At 42.4% G+C, this 25001-nt stretch overlaps 1 protein-coding gene across 21 annotated transcripts in view; it reads left to right on the top strand.

The window, feature by feature from the left end:
- LDLRAD4 (low density lipoprotein receptor class A domain containing 4) overlaps positions 1-25001 on the top strand; it is a 433421-nt gene that overhangs the window by 389607 nt on the left and 18813 nt on the right. For 18 of the 21 annotated variants that reach the window (XM_077778111.1, XM_077778113.1, XM_077778112.1 and 15 more), the window contains one exon: positions 22143-22297. In XM_077778111.1, coding sequence (XP_077634237.1) covers positions 22143-22297 — 155 coding nt within the window. Of the gene's footprint in view, positions 1-11240; positions 11447-11988; positions 12177-22142; positions 22298-25001 lie in introns of those variants that run through there. The other 3 variants (XM_077778120.1, XM_077778118.1, XM_077778122.1) reach the window with 3 other exon arrangements.

Here is a 25001-nt window from a genome sequence, read left to right as displayed (position 1 = left end):
CTATTTTTCCCCGTCTTCTCCCCCATGGCTTCATTATTCTTATAGATGTTTCCGGTTTTTCAAAATTTTTGTTAAAAAGGAAAAATATATTGATAATTATACTCTGGTTAAGTTTATACTTATTGAGAATAAGCATCATTCACGCCTTGGAAGGTGCTTACAAACAATGGCACAAAACAAAAATTGCAAAAGCAACCTCATTGATCATTGAAGCTGGAAATCTAAAAATTATAAACATTAGCATAAGTTATTATTAATCATAAAAAATTTCATTTCATAGTTTTTATTGAGATATATAATTCGTATGCCATATAATCCTCCCCCAATTTAAAGTGACACTTAATTATTTTTTAGTATATTCATAGAGTTGTGCACTCATGACTATATCAGTGCATTTAAACCTCATATCTATTAATGGTCACCCCCACTTTCTCCCAAGCACCCAGCTCTAGACCACCACTAACCTACTTTTTGTCTCTATACATTTGCCAAGTTTGGATATTTCATACAAATGGAATGATATGATATGCGGTCTTTTGTGACAGGCTTCTTTCACTTAGCATGATGCTTTCAAAGTTCATCCATGTGGTATAGCATGTGTCATTTCTTTGTATAGCTAAATAATATCCCATTCTATGGATATCCACATTTTGTTTAGCCATTCATCTGTTGATGAACACTTGAGTTGTTTCTACTTTTTGGCTATTACAAGTATTACTGCTGTGAACATTTGTATAGAAGTTTTTGTGTGGGGGCACCTGGGTGGCTCAGTCGGTTAAGCGTCCGACTTCGGCTCAGGGCATGATCTCATGGTTCGTGGGTTCGAGCCCCACGTCGGGCTCTGTGCTGACAGCCAGCTCAGAGCCTGGAGCCTGTTTCAGATTCTGTGTCTCCCTCTCTCTCTGACCCTCCCCTGGTCACACTGTCTCTCTCTCTCAGAAATAAATTTAAAAAAAAAAAAAAATATATATATATATATATATAAAGAAGTTCTTTTGTGGACATATATTTTCATTTCTCTTGCTTCTATACCTAGAGTGGAATCGCTGGGTCATACAGTGCATGATTAATTTTGAGGAACTGCCTGACTCTTGTCCACAGCAGCTACACCATTTAACATTCTCATCAACAGTGTTGGAGGATTTCCATTTCTCCATTTTCTTACCGATACTCGTTATTATCAACCTTTTGATTATAGTCATCCTCGTGGGTGTGAAGTAGAACCTCACTGTGGTATTGATTTGCATTTCCCTGATGACTAATGATGCTGAACATCTTTTCATGTGCTTGTTAGTCATTTGTATATCTTTTTGGAAAATTGTATAGATCCTATGTTCATTTTTTAACTGGAGTCTTTTTATTATTGAGTTATAAAAGTTCTTTGTATGCTCTAGTTTTATAGTCAGGTACATGATTTGTAAACATTTTCTCTCATTGTGTGGATTGTCTTGATGCACAAATTTTTAATTTTGTTGAAGTACTTACTATGTATATACTTTTGTTGTTTGTGCTTTTGGTGAGATAACTAAGAAGACTTTGCCTAATTAAAGATCACAAAGATTTACTCCTACGGTTTTTTCCTAAGATTTTATAATAGTTTTAGTTCTTAGATTTAGATCTATTTTGAGTTAATTTTTGTGGAGGAAGAGGACCAGTTTCATTTTTTTGCTTGTGGATATCAAGTTGTGTGATTACCATTTGTTGGAAAGACTTTTTTTCCCTAGCAATTGGTCATGGCACTTTTGTCAAAAATGAACTGACTGTAAATGTGAGGGTTTGTTTCTGGACTCTCTATTCCATTTGCAATACTTAGCCTTATGCCAGTCCCACATTATTTGATTACCACATTGTTTGCATCTTTTGAGATGATCATGTGTTTTTGTCTTTATTTTATTGATATGGTGTAGTACTTTAATTGATTTTGGATGTTGAAACAAACCTGCAGTCCTGGAATAAATCCCAGTAAGCATGATACATAATCTTTATTATACATTCCTGAAGTTTGGTTTGCTAGTATCTTGCTGAGGATATTTGCATCTGATTTCATAAGAGATTTTTCTGTTCTTGTAATGTCTTTGTATGATTTTGTTGTCAGGGTAATATTTACTTCTTGGGATGAGTTAGGAAATGTTCTCTCTCTTTCTATTCTTTAGAAGAATTTGTAAAGAACCAGTATTAATTCTTCTTTAAATGTCTGGTAAAATTCAACAATAATGTCATTTGGGCCTGGGCTTTTCTTTGTGGGAATTTATAAAATTACTAATTCAATGTCTTGTTATAAGTACATTCAGACCTTCTATTTCTTATTGAATCAATTTTGGTAGTACGGGCCTTTCTAGGAATTCTTCCATTATATCTAAGTTATCTAATTTGTTGACATACCGTTCATGTTATTTCATTATAATTGTTTTTATGTTTGTAAGATGGGTACACTGACATTGCCTCTTTTGTTTCTAATTTTAGTAATTTAAGACTTTTTTTAATCCCTTGTCTCTGTTAGTCTTCCAAAGGTTTGTCAATTTTGTTGATCATTTCAAAGAACCAAATTTTGCTTTTGTTGATTTTCTCTATTCTTTTTATATTTCATTATTTTCTGCCCTAATTTTTATTATTCCCCTCCTTCTTGCTTTAGGCTTAATTGGCTCCTAAATATGTCTTAATTTGTTGTATGCCCTTTGGATAGTTTTCAGAGACTTTAAATGGTTAATTTTAAATAGTCTTTATTATTTATTTTCCTGGATAGTGAGAAGATGGAGCTCCTTACTCCTCTACTTTAGAAGTAGCTGTCCCATACTATATTTTAAATATGTTCAGTTTCAAACACATTAAAATATATATGTGGATAAATCATGTTTTCCTTATGTAATTGATTAAAACTTTAGTATATGTGCTGCCGAAGCGACCACAGTAATTGACTAAAACTAAATAGTAAATGGGTAATAGTAAGACATTTTTCTTTATATTTTGTAAATACTATTAAAAATAATATTCAAGTTTACTTTTACTATAAATTTTTAATAATATACTTCACAAAAAAATCCCTAGGATATCACATGTGTTATTTCATAGATATTATTACTTAGGAGAGCTTAAGATTTTTTCAAACGAATTAATTTAAAGTCCAGTTAAAAGTTGCTCTTAAGTAAATGATAGTGCAGGTGGAATGCAGATATTTTAAGAATCCTAAGGGTGGGCCTTGAAGGACTGAAGTGTGCAAAACACTGGCATTTGGCTCCAGGAGTGAAGTGAGAAAACATCTGAGGACTGAGCCTTGATATGACTTACTAATGGCAGTCTGGCAACAGTAGAGTTAGCAATAGAAACAGGTCTCCTGACCAGCATTAGACCCCAAAGTGTTCTGGGGGCAGAATAACAACAGAGAGACTTAGGAGCCATTTATCTGAAATCTGATCAAGGTTCTCCATTTGCTGTTTTATCTGCGTGAACTAAGACTCCCCAACAAGAGGATGTGTGACCAGATTGTACCAGCCTTGGCCAGGATTTCTGCCTCTAAGAGAATTAAATGATAAATCAACAGTTTGGAAAGTTTTTCTGTTTACACAAAGTTGACAAGGAAAAAGTTGTAAAGGCATCTGCAATATTACCAGTTCTGGCCCTTTAAATTAAAAAAAAAAAATTCTATTTCATTTGTATAACCAAGATTGAGTTTCTGCCAGAAAACTGTTCATCCTATGAAAATTTCAAACATTTTTATTATTACCACTCTATTTTATTGTATTCTATTGCTTTACTATTTTGAGTGCTTATTATTGAGAATAACAGATTTAAGGTCACTTTTTATAAAAAACAGGACCACATTTCCCCTTATCCACATAAAAGGCACTCTTGAGTGTGTACTCTCCTGATCATTTGGGTTTCTGCCTGTTTCATGGTGGCAAGATGTTCTCAAAGCCTAGTTGATCTCCATTATCTCTAGTTAATCAGGGGCTCACGTGCACATGAGGTGGTGATTTCATTGCCTTTGGAGAAAGATCCCTCATTTTAAACAAAGAAATCTGACTGACATTATAGTGGGCTTAAAAATTATCTTTTAGTTTCGGTCCTCTTCAATTCACAAATGAATAAGATATTAAGCTGAACAATTCCTTCAGGCACATTACTATTTTCAGTATTAGAATGGGTTCCAATATGAATCTGTAAATGAAGAGGACGTTTTAAATTAGAAAGAAAAGAAAGGGTGATGGGCATAATATACTAGAGATAGAAAAAAAAGGATGGGAGGTGCTTTTTTCTGGAAAACTCTGATTTTTATCAATACTTACATTTATTTTTATTTACCTTTTTATACTATCAGTGTAGAACCAGCCACTTCATCATTTCAGAGCCCAAGAAAAGGAAAGGGATAAAAGACAATAGCCTTAATTTACCAGAATCTGGCTTAGTTTAACCTAAAGGAATAATTGCCCAACGGTGCAATTAAGTTTGCTTCCTACTGTGTCTTCCTTGAGATGTGAAGACTTCCTTCTCAGATGGTAGAGTTAAATGGTCTCTGTGTTCTCTCAGCCCTTCCAAGAGCCTTGGTCTCAGAATTCATTCATTCCTTGAATCATTTAAATGGGGATTATTGATCAAGGTCCTTCTAAAAAATAGGATTTGGCTGAGGAGTCTTCCTTGAACCCGGCTTCTAAATGGCTTAATTAAATGAGTAAAATGCTTTGGAATACTTTCTGGCACATAGTAAGTGCTATATAAGTATTAGCTATTATTATTATTTAGGTTTAAAGCTCTTCCTTTTACAGGACCCTCGTTTGTTAGTTTGCTCATTCATTCATTCATTCATTCATTCACCTGCTCCCTGCTGAGCACTCTGCCAGTCTCCGTATTTCACTAGCTCTTGCTCAGGATGAACTAGGGATATCATGGACAGGAAAGTTCCTGGCTTTCTTTGTATCCTGTCACTTCACAGTGACTGGTATATAATGAGTGCTCAGCTCTGACATAAATGAGGATTGACCTCATGTTTTCAAAGTCGATCTGATACCAGAGACCAGTGGTTCTTGTTTTTAAAGTATATGTGTGCTAGGCACTTAAAAGTGCCAAGGATGAGAACTGAGTGTAATTATATAGATCTGATGTGATTTTGGATTAACTTGGATGTTCGCCTGTGATTTTTCTAGTGTTTGCCTTAGCATCTGCTTTAAAACAGTGACTAAAAACCCTGGAATGTGCTTTGACTTTTTTCTCAACAAAAGCCAGGAACCTAAAGGTCTCAGAACTGCCCAAACACATCCTAGAACTTATAAGCAAGACAAAGAGTAGCACCAGAGACGATAGCGTGCACCTCACCTCCACATTCAGATTGTCCAAGAAATGCTTGTGATTATATGGGGACTTCTGCCCTCAAATCTTCAAGAATAATGATCACAGCATTGTTCAGTAATTTAGCAGTAACACACAGCAAGTATTGATGCCATGTACTGTGCCATATACTGTATGTGTGTTAGAATGCACAATGTTTGCCTGGAGTAGAGTGCTAATGAAAGTGGTATTTCCATCTCCAGGGGGCAGTTAAAGTTTTTATGGGGTTAAGAACTGGGAATAGAATCGTAGTATCTAGGATCTGAGTTGTAAACATCTTGAGCGTATTTTTAATGGTCTGTTCAGAAATATGATGAGTTGTGAAGGTTATTCAGCCTTCTAGCTTTTGGAAGAAATTGAGAAATATAATATGTTTGAAAAGCAAAATGGAATGTTTTTCTAAATAGCCATATTGAATATTTGAAACGTTTAAATATTTGATGTGTTTCTATATAGAATATATGAATATTTTACCTGAAATGTGATGACGCTAGAATTGATCATTTCTTCCACACCTTTAATGGGTTCCCCCCTTGAGGATGACATGGCAGTTTTGTGAAGGCACCATCAGTAAGTCTTGTTGATAGGAAAACAGTTTGGGGAGGTATCAGCAGGTGACCACTAAAGAATGCATGCAACAAAAGTGGAAAGCTGGTGGGGTGCCTGGGTGGCTCAGTTGGTTGTCTGACTCTTGATTTCAGCTTGGGTCATGATCTCACACTTTCATGAGTTCGAGCCCTGTGTCAGGCTTTGCACTGACAGCATGGAGCCTGCTTGGGATTCTCTCTCTCTCATTCTCTCTCCCCCTCCCCCCAACTCTGGCTTGCCTACTCTCCCTCTCTCTCTTTCTCTAAAAATAAATAAACTTTTTTAAAATTACTGAAAAAAAAGAAGCGGAAAACTGTTACTGGAACCCAAGTGCCAGGACTCTACTTCCCCGGTATCTGGCTCTCTCAGGGAACAGAGAGGCCCAGGAAGATGTGAGAGTCAGACCAAGTTCATAGGAGTGGACTGACGGCATCTTCATAATTCTGTCTTTAAGAAGATTCTGCTCATGGCAGTTGAGTTTTTCCAGAAAGCAAAATTAGAATTCTGTCTTAACATGATATCCAGAAGTCCTTAGGGACTTCTGAGGTTTGTATGAAGCATGCCAAATATCCTAGAAATTGTACTCCAACACCAGAAACTCCTAACTTAAGCTGATTAGCTTCATCATTATTGTGAGCCTTGACAACACAGTCCACCCCTATTGCTTTTTCTAAGAGGTGTGGGTGGATCAGTAACAGCCCATTAGCACAGTAGGGAGGACAGTAGCAAACACCTGCCCTGTGGTGGTGGACCCTGCCTTTAGCCCACTCTCATTTCCTTTGTGTGGTGTGCACAAGTCATATATTCTTCAAGCCCCTGTTTGCTCATCTGAATGAGGAGTTTGAATTAGACCAAAGTTTAAGAAGAAACTTTGATGTGCAGATGAATCACCTGGGGATATGGTTCACATGCAGACTATGGTTCAGTAAAGTCCAGGGCAGGATCTAAGATCCTGCACTTCTAACCAGCTCCCAGCTGATGCTGATGCTGCTGTTCCTTGGACGAATTTGAGTGGTAAAAGTTTAGTTATGTCTTCTTATACTGGCCTCCTTCTACCCTATGATATAGGTATTCTTGGCCTCACTTTACAGATGAGGAAACAGGGGCTGAGATCAAGCTGACATGGTCAGATGGCAGGACTGGATCCCATACTTGGGTCTAACTAGTCCCAGAAGTTAGCTACCATGAAAACTTTATATTGCCTTCCTTCTTTTTTTTTCTGGGGCTTAGAAGAGTAACTGCAATTTTCAAAGGTGTGTAACCTACTTAGTAGGGAGTAGCTTAGCCATTATGAAAATCTATATCACCATAAAAACAAAATAATACATAATTCTTTTTTTTCATTAGAAGAAAAAAATATTATGGTGGCATAGATAATGTTGTAAGGTAAACTCCAAAGTCTTTTAATATAAGGAGTATCATTGCATATTAGGAAGCTATTTTAAGGCTATTTAATTTAGACAAACTTATTTAGTAAGCTTTTAATCCACCTTGTCAGCTTGCTAGGTCTATCATGTTGCATATTTTTAATATTTGCTGACATTTCTACCAGATGATGGGGGTATCAAGCACTGTGGTTGGAACATATGCAGAGCATTCATATTTCTACATAAAAACCTCTGTGTTGCAATTTTTAAGCAATACATTAAGATTACATTAGTAAATTATTCCATGCTATAGGCTAAGGTCCACAAGTATCAAACTACTACTTTGTTTTGAGTCTATGGGAGCCAGTGTTATTTTAAAATCCTCATTCATGACTTTAAGCGTAGCAAGCTTACTTAAAATGAACTGTTTTGTTTTCTAAAGGCCAAATTCCAGGGCTTAATTTTTATGTGGAAAACTTCACCTCAGAGCAGATTTTTACAGCATAGTTATAAACCTCAAAGAATAGGAATTTGTAATGGACAGAGCCATTGATTCTTAACAGGAGTCACATTAACAGGTATACAAGACACATAAAATGTTCCAAGAGCCTCTGGCAACATGGAGATACAGAATCTTTAATATGGATTTGCAAGTTAGTACCTAAAAGGATCAAGCAGAAAGGCTTTAAAAATCCCAGTATTGATCTGCTGACATACTTTGGTTGGTTCAGGGGACTTTAGTTTGGATAATTCTAGGTTCACTGTGCATTAAGTAGAATTATGGGTGGGGTGGGTAGGAGCTTTTGAGTCATGCTGCCCAGGATTCCAACCCCCAGCTTGCCTCTTAGTAGCCATTTGACCTTGGACAAAGTACTCACCCTCTCTGAACCTCAGCTTCGTCCCCTGTAAAGTGGGAATAAGAAAACATGGCATGAAGGTAAAAGATATATGGTGCCTGAAAGTGCCTAGAACACAATAGTAGATCTTTAGAAATGCTTATAATGCTAATTTTCTGCTACATAATCATTATAAAAATATTCCTAACTCTCCAAATATTTATCTGTGAAAATTTCTGGTGTGAGTGGGATACCCTTTGAGGGTAGGAATATGGTGAGGAGAGACAACAGGGCATGACCAAGAAACCTGTGGTGATTAAATCCAAGGATTGGACCGGGCAAGATGCTAACCCAAGTTATATGTGACAGAGAAAGATTCTGGTATAGCAGAGCACCCCTTTACCACCCAGAGGTATTTTTTGAAGCTAATGAGTCCTGAGTAGCCCCTGAGCTGAAACCCCTACCCTCTGCTGCCTCTTCTGGCCATCGAGGTCACAGATGATCCTAGTCACTTCAGCTTGTCACATTCAGACCTGGCTGGAAGCCAGTCCTTAGAGCTTGCTTGTTCAGTTTCTTAAATAAGTAACTACCTACACATAGCACCTAAGACAAGTTCAGCCCTACAATGAATGCTTGTCTGTCAGATTGCATTGAAGGTCCAGTTATTTCCTCCTAGGGTCTGTAACCACATAGTAAATATTTGTCAAATGAACTAATGAAACAAAGACCTTTATAGCGGAAACCTGACAATGTTGGTAGAGTGGGCTTATGGAGACAACAGCTCTTCAGGTCCTTGTTGCTACCAACAGACCCTGTGAAAATGTCTATCTTACACCACCCTTCCTTGCACCATTTCCAAGGTCTCTGCTCTACCCAGGGAAACCACATACAGCTTTGGGACATTTTTTTAAACTGCTAGTAAAAGCAGTTAGCCCATCAGAGTACTCATTTTAGAGATCCATATTTACAGACCAGGAGGGGAGAAAGAATTCTTGAATGCAAATGGCTTTTACACTTTCCTACTTACGTGTTTTTGTTCAGCAGACTAGTCTCTTCCCACACCCTTCTGCTGTGTGTACTGCCATTTTCTCTGAATTAAAGGAAGAGAAATATTGGCACCCATTAGTTAAAAAGTCCCAGCATGGTGATCCACATGCCATCAACTATAATGGGTATTTATCAAGGCATAAACCCCTGGTTTCTGGGAACTCCTGGTCTGACCTCTGTGTTTTCTTCCTGAAGCACCCTCCCAGGCTAGTGCTTAAAAGGAAATAGAACAAATCAAGACCACCACCTGGTGATTTAGCCTTGACAACCCTGTAGTGCTTGCTGACGAGTGGTGACACACTGGTGTTAATCAGGCAGCATGGCCAGCATATGTCAAACATAGCCCACAGCGGCTCTGGTAAATACCCACCTCAGCCAGCCGTGTGCCTGCTGTGCGGTTTGGGCACCGTTTTGAAAACAAACTCATCCATAAAGTCAAAGGCTTTTTAAGTGATTTTTAAATAGATTAAACATTGGGAACAATTGAACAGAATAAACAAGGAGCTTAATTAAAATTGACTCCCATGGCTCCAATGCCCAGTGATAAGGAAGCCAGGCAAACACAGTAAGTGTGTTAAGGCTGAGTGGAATACAATGCAGCCATTAAAGGTGAAAAATATGTTGGGTTTGTTTTTTTTTTGATACATGAAGTACACATCATAACTAATGTTAAACCCCAAAGTGGACTATTTGTAATCATTTCAAAATGAGATATATCCATTAACAAACGACGGAGCCAGTTTTTATAATGTTGACTAATATTTTCATAATATTGACTACTTGATTTTCAAAAACAGACTTGCATGACAGTCATATGCAGTCTTGTGAATATTCCCTTTTAAGAATTTGATTTTGAGTGATCTTGTCACTCCCACTGCACTGACTAGAAAGTGCCATCCCCAGATGGCAAGGACCTGAGGTTGTAGCGACAAGGGAGAGCCAAAGACCAACAGCCTTTTCAGACTGTGGCCAGCCTAAAACCACAGTGTCTGAAGCTTGATGCTTTCTGATGCTGGCTTTTCTCTGAGGAAGGTCCCCTGCCCTGGTGACCACACCGCAGCCCAGTTTCCTGAGCCTCACCCTCTTCATTCACCCAGCCATGTGACTCTGAGAAGAAATTGGAGAAAAGCAGAGCAAGAAAGGAGAGTTATGTTTTAAATTTGGAAATTGCTCAAGAAAAATCAGACTGTCTTGATTGGCACATGCAAATGTACGCAACTGTTAATTTTCCTGCTGAAATTCCCATTTCTTTTATCCACATGAAATCTCTGAAAAATCTTCTTGACTATTCTTTTGTTCCTTTCCTGCCCCCACCATCAGTAATTAAAACATGAAATAGTGGTGCCTTCTGGCCAACCTGAGGACCTGGTGATGACATCAAGCCCGGAACACTGCTGTTGGCCCCAGGTGACATGCTGGGACCGACAGCAGGGACAGGCTGCTGACGTAACTGTCTTCATTTCTAATGCTGGTAGTAACCAACAGCATTTAGTTTTGCTTTGACAACTCCTCCTACAGCCAAAACTATTGTTACGGTCCGCATGTCATTGCTATTTATCCTAAATAAGGAAAAACAAAGGCTATTCTGAGCACAGAGCAATGCTTGTGGCTGGGGTTATTTGCAGTATTACTATGGCACGCTGCCCTTTTCACTGTGGCCACACTGATTTTTTATGAAAAGTGCTACAGCAGACACGCAGGCATCCCTTAAGTCTCTTCACATACCCCCAGGGCATCAGAATGCACCGGAGATGTTTTAACGCACATATGAAAAACCGTGTAGACCTCTGGGGAGACCAACACTGTGCTTGCACAAAATGAACCAGGAAAAAGGAGCCTCCTGAGAGAGGTCTCTGCTTTACCATTTGTATTCTTTAATTTCTGAACCTTGTAAACTCAAACTGCCTAATAGTTAAGAGTGAGAGTCCTGACCTTCCAGCATTCTCTGTGGTATATTTTTGCCACCATGCATTGAGAAATAGAGGGGAGAGAAGTGAAGGGCTGACAGTGAAGTGAGAGCGGGAGGGGGGAGAAACCGAGTGGTTCGTGCTGTGGTTATGACTTTGCCAGTTGCCAGTGCACAGCTTAGCTGCAAGAGCCATGTGGACTGCTCCCATCAGTTAGAGAGAGGCTCTGGGGAGAGGGAGACCCCGAGGATGGCCTGAAACCTAGCTCCTGGCATGAGGGACGCTGTGGGCACTTCAAGCCAGGACATGCTCTTGAAGCCAGATCCAGAGCAGAGAAGCATGAGTGGCTAAGCGTCCCTGCCTGTTTGCACGCACTGCCTCGGTAAGCTCTCTCTTCATTTCTTCAACCATGAAAGCTTCTAGCTGAGATCAAGGGAAGAAATATTGGATTGAGATTTGTAGGTCTCCGCCTTTCTGCCTTGTCTGGTTTGATACTTGCCTGTTAAAAAAGATTATTGAATGCAGTGGAACAAGATGATCTGTCTAGCTGCATTCTGCTGGTCTATACATGTAACATGTCCCATGTGAGGCCAAACACAAGAAATGCAGACTAATCATTGCTGTATGTTGCTGTATACAACTTTGGGTGTTCGGCTGCTCTCAGGATTTGAGACCCTGGACTTGTTATCTGTTCTGTGACACCACCAACTTCCTGCCACAGAGCTCCTGATTTCTGTGGATGGCAGTTGATAATTGGTAGCCACAGTCTGCGGTCGGAGCCACAGCATTTGAGTCTAGCACCTGGGCTGGGCCCTGCTGATACAGTAGAGAGAGAGACAGACAGAAGCATGCACACACACACACACACACACACACACGCACACACACACTCTCTCACACCCCACGCTGGCTATAACTGCTGCTCTGTGCTGCCTAAAGAGGAGATTGCCTGAAGCTGAAGGGATGCTTTGAACTGGGGGAGGGGGGGCTGCATCACGGTTGGACTCCCCCTGGCAGAGGACTCGATTATGTCCAGTGACCACCTGAACAACAGCACACTGAAGGAGGCCCCGTTTAAAGACCTGTTCTTGAACAAAGGTACACTTTCAGAGGTCAGCTGTGGGTGATGCCTGCTCTCCGGGGTTTGTGGTGGTTGTTTTTGAAGTTTGGACTGAGGACAGAGTTGAGAAGAGTAGAAACTCTTTCTCAAGAAATTTGTATCTCCTTAAGAAGGGTCTGTCAGGTCTAAGAACGGTTCAGGTCTTGACTCTGTAGAAAGATGTGTTTTAGGCTTTTTCATCTTCTTTCTCATCTGTGATCAGTTTGTTCCTGTTGGAGATGCTATACATAAATACACAGGCTTGTTGCTCTGGAGTTCTGCTTTTTCAAATGTTCTGTACATGAGACTAAGTCCCCCCTACCCCGTCTCCGGAAATGCTATTACTTGCTGCTAGACTCGTAGGTACTTTTTTTCACCCTGAGTCATTGAAAACAGCATTTGAGGGAAAAGATGTGTTTCTCAAGATGTGGGCGGTTTACTGGGTTGTTTCTTGGGTCACCAGTCTAGTAACCATAGACCTTAGGAAAGCAAACCGTGACTCTGAGAGGAGAGACTGTGAGAGACAGACAGACAGACTGCTAGCTAGGGATCATTCAGGAACCACTGCTCTAAAATGTGAAGAAGATGGTTACTTGTGCAGCTGTATATTTTTTTCTGATACATTTTCCTAAATTAATAATGTGGGGGTGGGGTGGGGGTGGATTTTAAATGAATCCTATAGAGAGAAGTATAAGTTTATGTATGTTTTTTTTTTCCATTTATAACATAGCAGAGGGGTAGACTTCTCAAAGGTTTGTAATTGCTCTTACTCCTCTGCTATGTTTTCAGAAAATCCTGTCAATCATCTTTGATTGGAACATATTTAGCTAGATTTCTTTCTGAAGAGATCATGAGACTCGAGATTCTAAGATGCATGATGAAAAGTTGTATTAGATGAATGCTTGGACCTTAGTGAATTAAAAAGACATTATTCTAGCAGCTGGATGGACTCGCAGCATCTGCATTGTAGGCATTTGGTAGTCAGTGTAATGATTGCTCACTGCTGCTTGCCTGCCAATGTCATCAAAAGCACCTGGCCACAGGCTAGAGTCAGGCAGATGTGGACCATACCTTGTCCTCAGAGAGCCCTGTGCCATTTGACTGCACTGTGCTTTCACTTCTCCTCCTAAGAACATAGGTATCATTTCCCATGTTTATCATGCAAAACATTTTATATAAAGATATTAACATAAATAGGATTCTGTAAACAGGTAACTTATAGCAACCATGAGGTTCTTTTTCCAGGGACCATTCACACTGCCTAGAATAGTAATAATTGAATAACTTTTATGAAATAGGAAAACCCTTGGCAAAACTTCATCACTGAAGTCATTAGTTTTTGGTGGAATACAGTTCTGTGCTAGACACTGTTAAAAGCAGATTAGGCAATTGGGAGCCTTCCTTCTAGGGATTTCTTTAGCATTTTATCTAAAATGAACACTGACTTTGTGCCGGTCATGTGCTACCTACTGAAGATACTAGAAAAGATCAAGGTACTATCCCAGACCTTACTCCAGAAAATGGGCTCTATAAGTGATAGTACTATGGCAGAGTGCAGCTGTGTGCTAGGGACCACCCCCCACACCAAGGGTAGTGAGCCTGTCATCAAGTGGTTAGGAAAGAGCTTCTTAAGGAAGATAAAGCTGGGAGGTGATGGACACCAATTTGGGGTATTTCTGTGGGGTGGTTCTTTTCCCTTTCTTTTGCTCTACTTGTTATGGGATAAGACTGGAGTAGCCAACCCACCCAAGGAAAAGAAAATTCAAAATATATAAGATAATCATTATTATTACAGCTCTTACTGTTTGCCTTCTGAACTTCAAGCTGTGAAGTTATTCATATAACACAGGCTGGATTTCCCCCCGCAAACTATGGTGTTTAATGACTGTGAATTTTCATTCAGCCATTAAAGTCTCCAAGAGTATTTTTAAACTAACAGTTCACAAACTTGAGGCAGTTATGGTCCATGTAGATTCCAACTCCTGCCCCCACCTGTCTTCCTGCCCCCACTGTCCTGTCTCTGTAGGATTGGGGAAAGAATTTACCAACATTTAGGAACATTCAGTGCTTTAAAAGTGTCACAGAGCCATAAATAAAGAGTAAGGCACCCCACCCCCCACCCTGGGCTGTCATCTATCTCACCACACCTGCCCTTCCCAGGAAATGCAGATACTTGGTCGCTGTGTCTGAGCCATGGTGAGGACCTAGGAAAGCTCACACGGGGAGAGAGGGACTGCCCAGAGTAAGTCCCTGTGGCAGCTAGCCACAGTCTCAGTGCTCCCAGTAGATTGTAGCACAAAGTAGAATGCTGCCATTGGTTAGGTGGCAGAGGAGCCATTTTTGGTGGCATGCAGGGATTTGTGGAAAGCGGTCAGCCCTTACAGTGACGTCACAGTATTCTTGGCCAGGTGAAAGGAGGGGGTTGATGAGAGGCACAGACTTTGCCCCCAACCCCCATTTATCGAGTCTGTAAGGCATAAATCACACATCTGGAGCTTTAAACATTTAGAAAATAGGACTCCTGTGAAGGATGATATATTAATGGAGGAAAGACTACATGGAAGATGGTGTTAACCATCCCACAAATAGAAATGAGTGTTATATTAGGAACCTAAGGTGGTAGAACCACGCTTCCCCAGAGTTCTTTAAAAATAGTACAGACACTCATGCCTCTAGTATGAGTCAGTTCAGCTCCTCATTGAACCAGAGACTAGACCAACAGACCTCACACAATCTTCTCTGTTCCTGTAATTCACCACTGCAGAGCTTGGAGTTTTTTAAGGATATTTCTATAAAAGTAGAGAGATGTCATCATCACCATCATCACTGTCACTGTTTTTATAGTAATAAAGTGCTGTGATGGCATCCTGTAAGTTGTAGGCTAAATGTATTATAACATTTCTGGTGTTTGGATTGCAGTGACTCATCCATTATAACATTATGAACTAGAACCCCGTGAAAGGAGGGGGAGTGTGAAAATTTGACTTTGGCCTAAAATTCTTTCCTTGCATGGGTTGCTTTTTGGCATTACTCTGTTGATGTCAGTATCTATTGGAATCAAGGAAAACTGGCCAAGTGGGCTGTGTTCAGAGTCCATATTGGGCACATGAAATTTTAGAAACCCTAAGGTATCCTATTATTTTCTCGGGACTCTACTATTCCTATAGGTTTTTTTTTTTTTAATCTTTCTGTTTTTAATATTTCTTCCAGAATTCATCCTCTCCTTAGCCTCTCCTTCCCACCCCATTCCCAAAACCAAAATCACAAGCATTTTTTCTTTCTTTATACCCCAAGTTCTGTACACCATTGCACATTGCCTCTCCCCAGCCACAAGAAAACAGATGGCATCTTGTAAGGCCAGATGTGGGCAGACCAGGGCGAGGGAGGGCGAGTCAGCAAGGCCCCAGTGCAGTGTCAGGCCTCAGCTGGCATCTTCCCCATTTCTGCGCACAGACTGTTGTTCCTAGGCACAGGGCTAGATGCCACTTTAATTCAGGAAGCAGTAATGTGCATTTGTCTGTCTGAAGAATATGCCTCTTCAGGGCCTGTCTAAAGTGTTTCCTAGGGGGTAGGTAATAGGCCTCACCATACCGTCTGTTGCTCTGTATCTACAACCTTTGCACCCTGGGCCTCCCAGGCTTGGAGCACATTGAGGAGGAATCAGTGGTGTGACATGATGTGTAAGGCAGGAGGATGTGAGTGTACATGTGTGTATGTGCGCATTCATGTGCATATGCATGTGTGAGAAAACACGTGGCCAGGAACTGCTACCTTGAAAGGGTGGTGGTTTCAGCAGGAAGTAAAGAGTGCTCAGCCTGCCTGAGCCCTGACTGTGCAGTACAGGAAATTGCTGGGTAAGGTCCCCAGAAGCCCCAGAAAGGTCTGTGGTTGAGATCTGGAGTGCAGATGTCTTGAAAATGGACACCTTGAAGAACAGGTGTGCTGAATTTCACCTGATACTTGCATTCAAAAGTGAGAGGTTTTGTTTTGTTTTGTTTTGTTTTGTTTTAATATAAAGTGTCTTTTACTTGTCCTATGAGTTATTTTCTCGAGGCGGTATAATATCAGGCCCTTGGCAACAGAGCCACATCTGAGTACTACAAAATACTGTGGGGGCCCAGCTGCTTCTGAGCAGTCTCCATGCAGGAGTGAAGGGTTCAGGAGTGGCAAAGGAAAAGCCAGGAATCACCTGTCACTGTTATTACACAATGTGTGGAGAGAGAGGAGGGGTCTGGGTTTCCCATCTATCATCCAAGCTGTGGATATCCTATAGTGATGTGGTCTTTTCTTAATTTGCCTTTTATGATATATTTTTAGTAGAATTTTCCTGTTTCAAGTAGAAGAGAGTGTGGGAGGACAAGTATGAGGCAAGGGTGCTCACATACCCCCTTGTGAGCTTGAAGGAGGGGAGGGTCTTAAAGGGAGAGGTTATCAGTAGCAGAGTTCTCTGGAATCTGGATGTCATCAGCATGCTTGTCCCCAAGAACACTCTCTCTGTGTACTGTGTACTCTAATTTTCATTCTGAGAATTCTCTGAACCCTTTTATTCCTGTAGAGAGTAGAACCTTTATACTTTCTAGTTGTTAGTGTTTGAGAATGCAGTCTGTTTTCATTGATGTGTTTTGCCCAGAGTTCAAAATGAAGGTCATCTGCACATTTGACTGGGGCTGTGCTATTCTGCTGAGGCTCCGTTCCCAGGAGCTCCACATGCCTCTCTCACTTCAGGGCTTCAAGGAACACAGCAAGTGACCCTGGAGTGCAGGCAGGGCCGAATCACTGCTGCTGTGCTTACTGTTGCTCCTGTGTCTGATTAGGACTTGGTTGTTAGGACTGTGGCCTTTGGGACCTGGGCCAGTCTCTGCAGGAAGAGCTTCCTGTCACGCTGGCCCAGGCTCTGATTGGGCTTATATCACCCAGATTGGCCAACTAGGCTACACTGATGGGATGCTTGCCTTAGTGAGTGGCACCCGGTGAACCCAGTTCTTGCCAGCCTGTGCTCTTGCCCTGCCCCAGGCAAGTTCTGCATTATTCGGATGCCTGTGAACCCCTGGGGTCTCTGTGTGTAATTTGCTCCATAGATGAACCTGCTGTGACTATACTTTTGCATGAACACTCAGGACAGTGGCCCAGGAACTGTTCCGAGCACATCTCAAATCCTAACATCAGGAATGTCCCCAAGAAGTCCAGGACTTTAGTGTTTGTACTAGAGTGTCTGCTGTCAAATCAGTCTAGGCCACCAGTTCTCAAAGTGTGGCTCAAGGATCTCTGGGGATCCGAGACCCCAGTGCCTAGTGGTCAGTAAGACCAGATATTCTTCGTATACCTCAACCAGAACCAACATATCCCAACAGATTGAAGGTGAAGCAGGGAAAAGAATCCAGCTATCTTCTATTAAAACATATAACAGGGGAACCTGAATGGCTTAGTCAGTTAAGCGTCCAACTTCAGCTCAGGTCATGATTTCACGGTTCAGGGGTTCGAGCCCTGCATTTGACTCTGTGCTGACAGCTAGCTCAGAGCCTGGAGCCTGCTTCAGATTCTGTGTCTCCCTCTTTCTCTCTGTCCCTCCCCAGCTTGTGCTCTTTCTTCTCCCCCACCTTCCTCCCTCCCTCTCTCTAAAATAAATAAACATTAAAAGAAATTTGAAAAAGACATATAAGAGATGTACAGACGTGTAAAGCAATACCACTCTTATCAATAAATTTTTGTATTGAAAGTAGCATATATAATTGTTATATATGTTAATATATAATGAGTTTAATGAGTTTCTTTTTTAATAAATATTTAAATTTTTCAGTATTAAATGTAAATATGCAAACATCAATAGATGCCATCCATACAAATAAAGCTCTTTTGGGGATAACCAGTAGCTTTTTTTTAAAAAAAATTTCTTAACGTTTTATTTCTGAGAGAGAGACAGCGTGAGCAGGGGAGGGTCAGAGAGGGAGACACAGAATCCAAAACAGGCTCCAGGCTCTGAGCTAGCTGTCAGCACGGAACGCGACGTGGGGCTCGAACCCACGAACCATGAGATCATGACCTGAGCCAAAGTCAGCCACCCAACTGACTGAGCCACTCAGGCACCCCACCAGTAGCTTTTAAGAGTGTAGAGGGGTCCTGAGATGAAAGCACTGGAGAGCTGTTGGTATAAGCAAAGCAGGATCGTGGGAGCAAGTGCAGCAGGTTTGGACGTTTGCAGGGCAGTGGGGGGCGGGGGCTGTCCAGGTGTTGGCACCTCACCAGGGCCAGGGGAGGGCCCACTACACATAGCATGTTGACAAGAAAGCTGATGAAACACAACCTTAGAGCAGGTAGTCCCTTTTAAAAGAAAGATTCCAGAGGTGCTTGGGTGGCTTAGTCGGTTAAGTGTCCAACTTTCGCTTAGGTCATGATCTCGCGGTTTGTGGGTTCGAGCCCCGCATCGGGCTCTGTGCTGACTGCCAGCTCGGAGCCTGGAGCCTATTTCAGAGTCTGTATCTCCCTCTCTCTCTGACCCTCCCTTGCTCACGCTGTCTCTCTCTCTCCTAGGAATAAATAAAAATATTAAAAATAAAATAAAATAAAGATTCCATACACTTTCCCACAACTAAGATCTTTCTTATTCATGCTTGCAGTGAACTCTTTAATGTGCTGTTAGATCAGCAGATTCATGTCTTTCAGAAGATATAAAATGTTCCATGTGCTGTCTCAGACCAAAAGAAGTCAAATCCAGAGCAAATAAAGATCAAAACATAAAAATGCAATCTATAAAAATCTTAGTAAAAATATTTTTAGAATACTGGAGACCTTCTTAATCAAACTGGAAGCTTAGAAGCCATAAAGAAAAAGTATTTCATGACATAAAAATGTATATCTTTTATAGAGAAGCTCACAGCAAAGTTAGTGACAGACTATGAGAAAATACCTGCAGCACATGTAACAAAGATTTGTAGTCAAGCATGTGAAGACTGCTTACCAGTAAGTGAGAAAATTATAAATATAGTGATATGAACTAATAAGATTATGAAAAAGAAATTGCCAATCAGGGAAAGATCTAAAATTACTAGTAAAACAGATTAAAACAAGATATATATGTTTTTGTCCATCAGATTAGTGCAGATGAGAAGGGTGAGTATTCAGTGTTGATGAGTAAGTGGGGCAAGAGCCTTTTCATAAGGCAGAGTCTCAGTAGCTGTCAGCATTTAAAAGGATATGTCCTTGACCCAGAAATTTCAGTTTTAGGAATCTTTCCTGTAGGGATACTTAAAATGTGGGTCAACACTCACATTCACACAGATACATACACATGCACACACAATCTTTTGGTCACAGTAGAAAAAAATGGGAAATAAAAACACCTAAACATCTATCACTTGGAGAATATAAATTCCAGTATATATTAGTGTTCTGAAATAGATAGCCACCATAAAGAATGAGGTTGGCTTTTATATATTTTTGTTTTAAAATGCCTGTGATACATTAGGTGGAAAAAAGCAGAGCAATGTATTTATACAATGATTCCACTCATTAAAAGAAGAAAGCCCTTATTTATTAGGCAAATGCACAGATATACACAATGGATGAACTGTGTGAACCCCAGGATAGCATGGGGTCCGGTGAGGTCAGGGAGTCCTGCAGGCCTACAAAGGACTCTTACATTGTACACTATTTCCTTCTGTAAATAATTTAAATTGTTTAAATAAGGAAATCTTTGTTATTTTTATAATAAAAATCCTTTTAAAATGCACAGGTATACCCCAAATGCCCACAGAATTATGAAAAATATAATTTGATTGCATTGCTACAAACAGTTATCTGCATAGCTTTCTATATTCAGGAGAACATAACCTAGAAAGACATCCTCCAGGTGAAGAATTAACCCATGAATACTTTGTGCAGGACCCCTCACTATAATCATCACTTTTCCTCTTTTTCTGTGTCCGTAAAGCAATGAAGCTTTTTTGAGAAAAGAAAACATTTGTTAATTCCAGGGCATGATTTAACCTGATGATCAGCTGTTAGGCCTTGGGGTGTGTACAGAACAATGATAGTCATGCAAGGTGCGGGTGAGGTGGGGAGTGCAGAACCTGGGCCTCGCTAACAGCAGGGCCTTCTCAGTCAGCCATGCCCATGAGATCCGCCCTTTATGTACCCACTAGGGCTGTGCCCAGCAAGCCCACCTGGCTTCAGCCACTCAGCACACAGGCTTGGCAGTTCAGTCCCCTCATGCTCGGCTCTCCATTCTCCAGGGTGCATATTGGGCCAGCCCCATGATAGGCCCCGTGCCAGGTGCAGTCCAGTGGGTCCAGCAAGCATGTTTGTACATCTTTGTCCCTCGGGTATGTAGTGGCCGAAGGCCGGAGTGGAGGGTAGTGTCACGGGACAGGACGTGGTGGGATCCAGTTCTACCCTTTTACTCCCATGCCAGTTCCAGTCCTTCTGTTTCCAGAGTATGGATGGTGGGGGCACACAGGCGAGATATTGGGGGAAGGGTGCTACCCCAGTCCTTTCCTGCATCATCCCAAATGTGAGCCCATACAGCAAGAGATAACACCTTCCCACTGGGCCATCAGCCTGGGTTCTGCAGCAAGAGTGTGTGTGTGTGTGTGTGTGTACATGTGTACATGTGCATGCATATCCACATCTGTGTGTATTCAAACATGCATACAAGTGTGTATACAAACACAATATGCGTGCATGAATGCAACATGCCCGCGTGTGTACATGTGTGTTGCTGTGCTCATGTGTGTGCATGCATGTGTGTGTTTGTGGGTGTATGCATGTGTGTGTTTCAGGTTCCAGGCAGTAACACCACTGACAGAGCTCTCTCCTTTCTCTTGCTCTTCACTAAACCCCACACCTCCCCACCTCACAGCAAAGTTGTGTGCTGTCTTCCTTACCATCTCCCAGAGCCTCTCACTCTTTAAGTTGACACCCCTACACAATCACTTCCTCTCACTCTGTGGGGAGACTCAGGAAAACAGGTGGGCAACATGCAGCAAAGCCATGAACGGTAAGCTAGAAAGCAGGAAATGTGGGTTCTAGGGTTGACCTTGAGCAATGGGACTCTGCAAAACTGAAGGATTTGAATCACCCATCTCTAATTGCCAACTCAGTATGCTATTTTGCTAGAAGTTATTCCATGGCACTGTACTAGAATGCGAAGCATGTGCTAATGGCAGTTAGAAAATGCTTTGTAATGGCAGTGTCAGGAACCCGTTTTCAGACCCATTGTAAAATATGGTGTTTGCAAGGTTAGAGACACTTCCAAAGGCAGGGCCTTGAGTAAAGGAGGTTGGAGCTTTTTATCAATATATTTTCCCTTCCGTGTACTGTGTGGATTCTGTGTGGATGTGCTTTGGGTAATGTGACCCAACCAGAAAGATGGGTTTAACTTTCCTGGAGAGATTACACTGGGAGGAGCAGCTTCAGTTTTGTGAGACTTTCTTACCTCCCCTGGGGGGCAGGGCTGTCTGGCAGGACCAGAGATCAGACATTGGAGAGGCCCCCAGGGCCCACCTGCCCAGGATGAAGGGGCAGCATGCAGCGGCCTGCCGGTGGCCTGCACGCTGGGTTAGGTATTCGAGTTCTATGTGTGGATGGGATCAGCTACAACACAGTACCTCTAGAGGTCTTGTAGAGCCAACAGGATGTTTTCCTAAGGCCCTACTCATTATAAAATTTCCAAAGACAAGGTTTGTCTGAGCACCATACTTGTGCTGAACACCAGAGGCATACTGGAAAGAGCCTCATGCCTGGGTCTCTCTTTCCTCAAATGTTATTCACCTGTTTGTGTGTGTGTGTGTGTGTGTCTGTCTGTCTGTCTGTCTGGCAATGGCCTTGGGCAGCAGCCCTGGGGAAAAACAGCTTGTCTCTTATGAGGTCCTTGGGAGGAACAGGTGCTTGCAAGAAGCCCTCAGTGCCCAGTGGGTGTGTTGTTCAGAGAACTGGGTGACTGCGCAAGGGGGTGTCACTAATATGCTTTCCTTTTCCATCGCAGCGGAGCTGGAGTTTGCCCAGATCATCATCATCGTCGTGGTGGTCACGGTGATGGTTGTGGTCATTGTCTGCCTGCTGAATCACTACAAAGTCTCCACACGGTCCTTCATCAACCGCCCACATCCGAGCAGGAGGCAGGAGGACGGGCCGCAGCCGGTAAGTGTGGCCTGAGCCTCTCGGTGCTACCTAGGCCTCTGTCTCAGCCCTCACGTCGGCTGGGTGCCAGTACGAGCCCCGAAGCAGGACGACCTCTTGAACCTGCCTGCTATGGTCCACAGGCATTGAAAACCTTATCGATGGTTCTGATACTTTAAGAAAAGCACGTGCATCATGAGCATTCAGCTCAATGAGTTCTCACAAACAAGACACCTGTGTAACCACTACCCAATCAGAAAAGAGACGGGACCAGCCCCCAGACACCCACTCGGGTCCCACTTCTAGGTCTGCCCCCAACAAGGTCACAACTGCCTGGACTGCTATCTGCACAGATTAGTTTTACCTGCTTCTGAACAATATGTTTAACAATAGAATCGTATAGTAGGTGCTCTTTTGTGTTTGGCTTCTTTCTCTAAATCACTCATGCTGTTACATGGAGACCTATTTTGAAAAGCGGCCCTGGAAGTGTCCGGTGATCTGTAATGCATTTGTGCAGCANCGTGGTGTGGGGGGGGGGGGGGGGGGGGGGGGGGGGGGGGGGGGGGCGGGTGAGCTAGAAGGGCCGTGGCAGGATAATGAGGGCTCAGGGCCTCCTCAGGTGGATCGGGCTGGGCCAGGCTGTGGGGGGGACTCACAGAACAGTCCACAGTAAGGCTCTCAGGTTGTTATTTTTAGAGTTTCTATCTACTTCTTGCCCTGAATCACACTCCTCTGGAAAATAAAATATATACTCAGTTAAACTGATCTATGATTTGCGCTTAGGAGACAAAAGGCCACTGGCACTTTTTGTTCTGAGCTGCTTTTACAGTCTGTGATTTTCAAGGCCTTCAGTGAAAGGCTTGGGAATGTGAGTTTAGACAATTACAAATTCTTGGTTTTCTGGTGGGCAAAAATGATACTCCGTACTCAGCCCCTCAGAGCATGTGTCAGGACCAGGGAGGTCTGGTAACTAGCCTAGGGAGGCCATCATGGCTCCCAGCAAGTATAGGAGAGTAGCTGCTGGGCCCCTCAGGAGGACAGGGTCACACACCATCAGGGCTGCAGAGTTGCTCAGAGCATCTGCTCTGCTGTCCGCATGGGAGGAACTGAGGTTCTCTGGGCGTCCTGTGTCTGTGGCAGGCAGGGGGAGAGGGAGGGGATGGGACTGCTGTGCACCACCCGTCAGACTCACAGAGATGAGACTGGATGCCATGGGGCTGCTGGGAGCAGTCCTGAGAAAGAACCCCTTTCTGTCTCTTGCTTTCCCTCATCCTCTGCTGTCCCCTTCCTTTGTCTCTCTGGTCCCGAGTTGGGCCCACTAGCCTCCTCCAGCCCTATTGACATGGCTTTCCTCATAGCACAACGGTTTCCTGGGCCCGGGTCCTTTGTCATCCCAGCAGTCTGGTACCCGAGAGGTGCAGACTCACTGAACGCTGGTGCCCTGATGCCTATAGATTCTCACTGTTGTATAAGGACAGTTCGGTTACCTGAAGGAGAGAACCAACTCTTCTGAAGTTCTAAGCACAGAACATACACAATTCCCCTGAATTTAAATAGAGAGGACAGAGAGAAAATCATACTCACGGCAACAGTTTCAGAACTGCAAAAGGATCAGCCATCTCTGCTGTGCCTAAGCCTTTAATGCAAAGACTGGAAATGCTGACCCCAGCCTTGGGGGAAAGAAGTAAAACTATCCTCACTCATTTTCATCAATAGACAGCTCTCAAGTTTCCACGAAGTACCTGCCATGAATTTACCCAAGTTCCCTGCCTTTCTGTTCCAAACCCTGAAGTATTTGGAGTTGCCGCACACAGGGAACTCAGACTGCTTTCCTTGTGCCTAGCCTGGGTCCCCACCCACCTCTCGATCTCCACCCACAGCAAATCTGTGGGGATCATCTTGCTTCTACCTGATTCACCTTGCTTGGTGAAGTGACTCCTTCTTCCACTCCTCAGTGCAGATCTGTCCACACCTGCTGTCACTGCCCCCATCCATTGTGGCCTAAAGACTGCCCATGGGTCTGCTTCCCAGACCGGGAGCTCCATGACCCAGTCAGGTGATGGGACAGGTACACACACAGTCACACCCTTACTAGCAAAGAGTTTGTAGCAGAATGACAATTTTACAAAGGCAGAAAAATGAAATTTTAAGTTTGGTTTTTACTCAGAATGTGTCTTCTGTTTCATTTGGGAATGGCTTTGAGTGGGGCACCTGGATGGCTCAGTTGGTCATCCGACTCTTGATTTCAGCTCAGGTCATGATCTCATGGTTCATGGGATCATGCTTCACATTGGGCCCTATGCTAGCAGCATGGAGACTGGGATTCTCTCTCTCTCCCCCCCGCCCCCGCCTCTCTCTCTCTATCTCTCTCTCCTTTTCTTTGCCCATCTCCTACGCTCATGTGTGTGTGCACTTTCTCTCTCTTTCAAAATAAATAAACTTTTTTTTAAAGGGTAATGGGTTTGTGTCAAGCCCTTTTCCTGGGGCAGTGGCTCGCCTGTGTTTGCCCTGTTCCAGGGGTTCCTGGGCAACAGTGCCTCTATTTCTTGACATCAAAAAAGTAATTAAGTGATTTTTAGATGCCCTTTCAGGGCTACATAGCAAGTGAAGGTAATCAATATCTAGTGATTGTGTCCACAGAGGTCTTTATCACACTCTGTGCCTAATTTTGTTTATAAACGTCTGAAAGTTTTACCCCTGAGAGCTGGACCCTAGTTCTGAAATG

The sequence above is a fragment of the Crocuta crocuta genome, unplaced genomic scaffold (genome assembly GCF_008692635.1).
Source record: "Crocuta crocuta isolate KB4526 unplaced genomic scaffold, BGI_CrCroc_1.0 scaffold26, whole genome shotgun sequence".
NCBI lineage: Eukaryota > Metazoa > Chordata > Mammalia > Carnivora > Hyaenidae > Crocuta > Crocuta crocuta.
The sequence above is the reverse complement of the archived record's forward strand: the minus strand, read 5'-3'. Positions and strand labels throughout refer to the sequence as shown.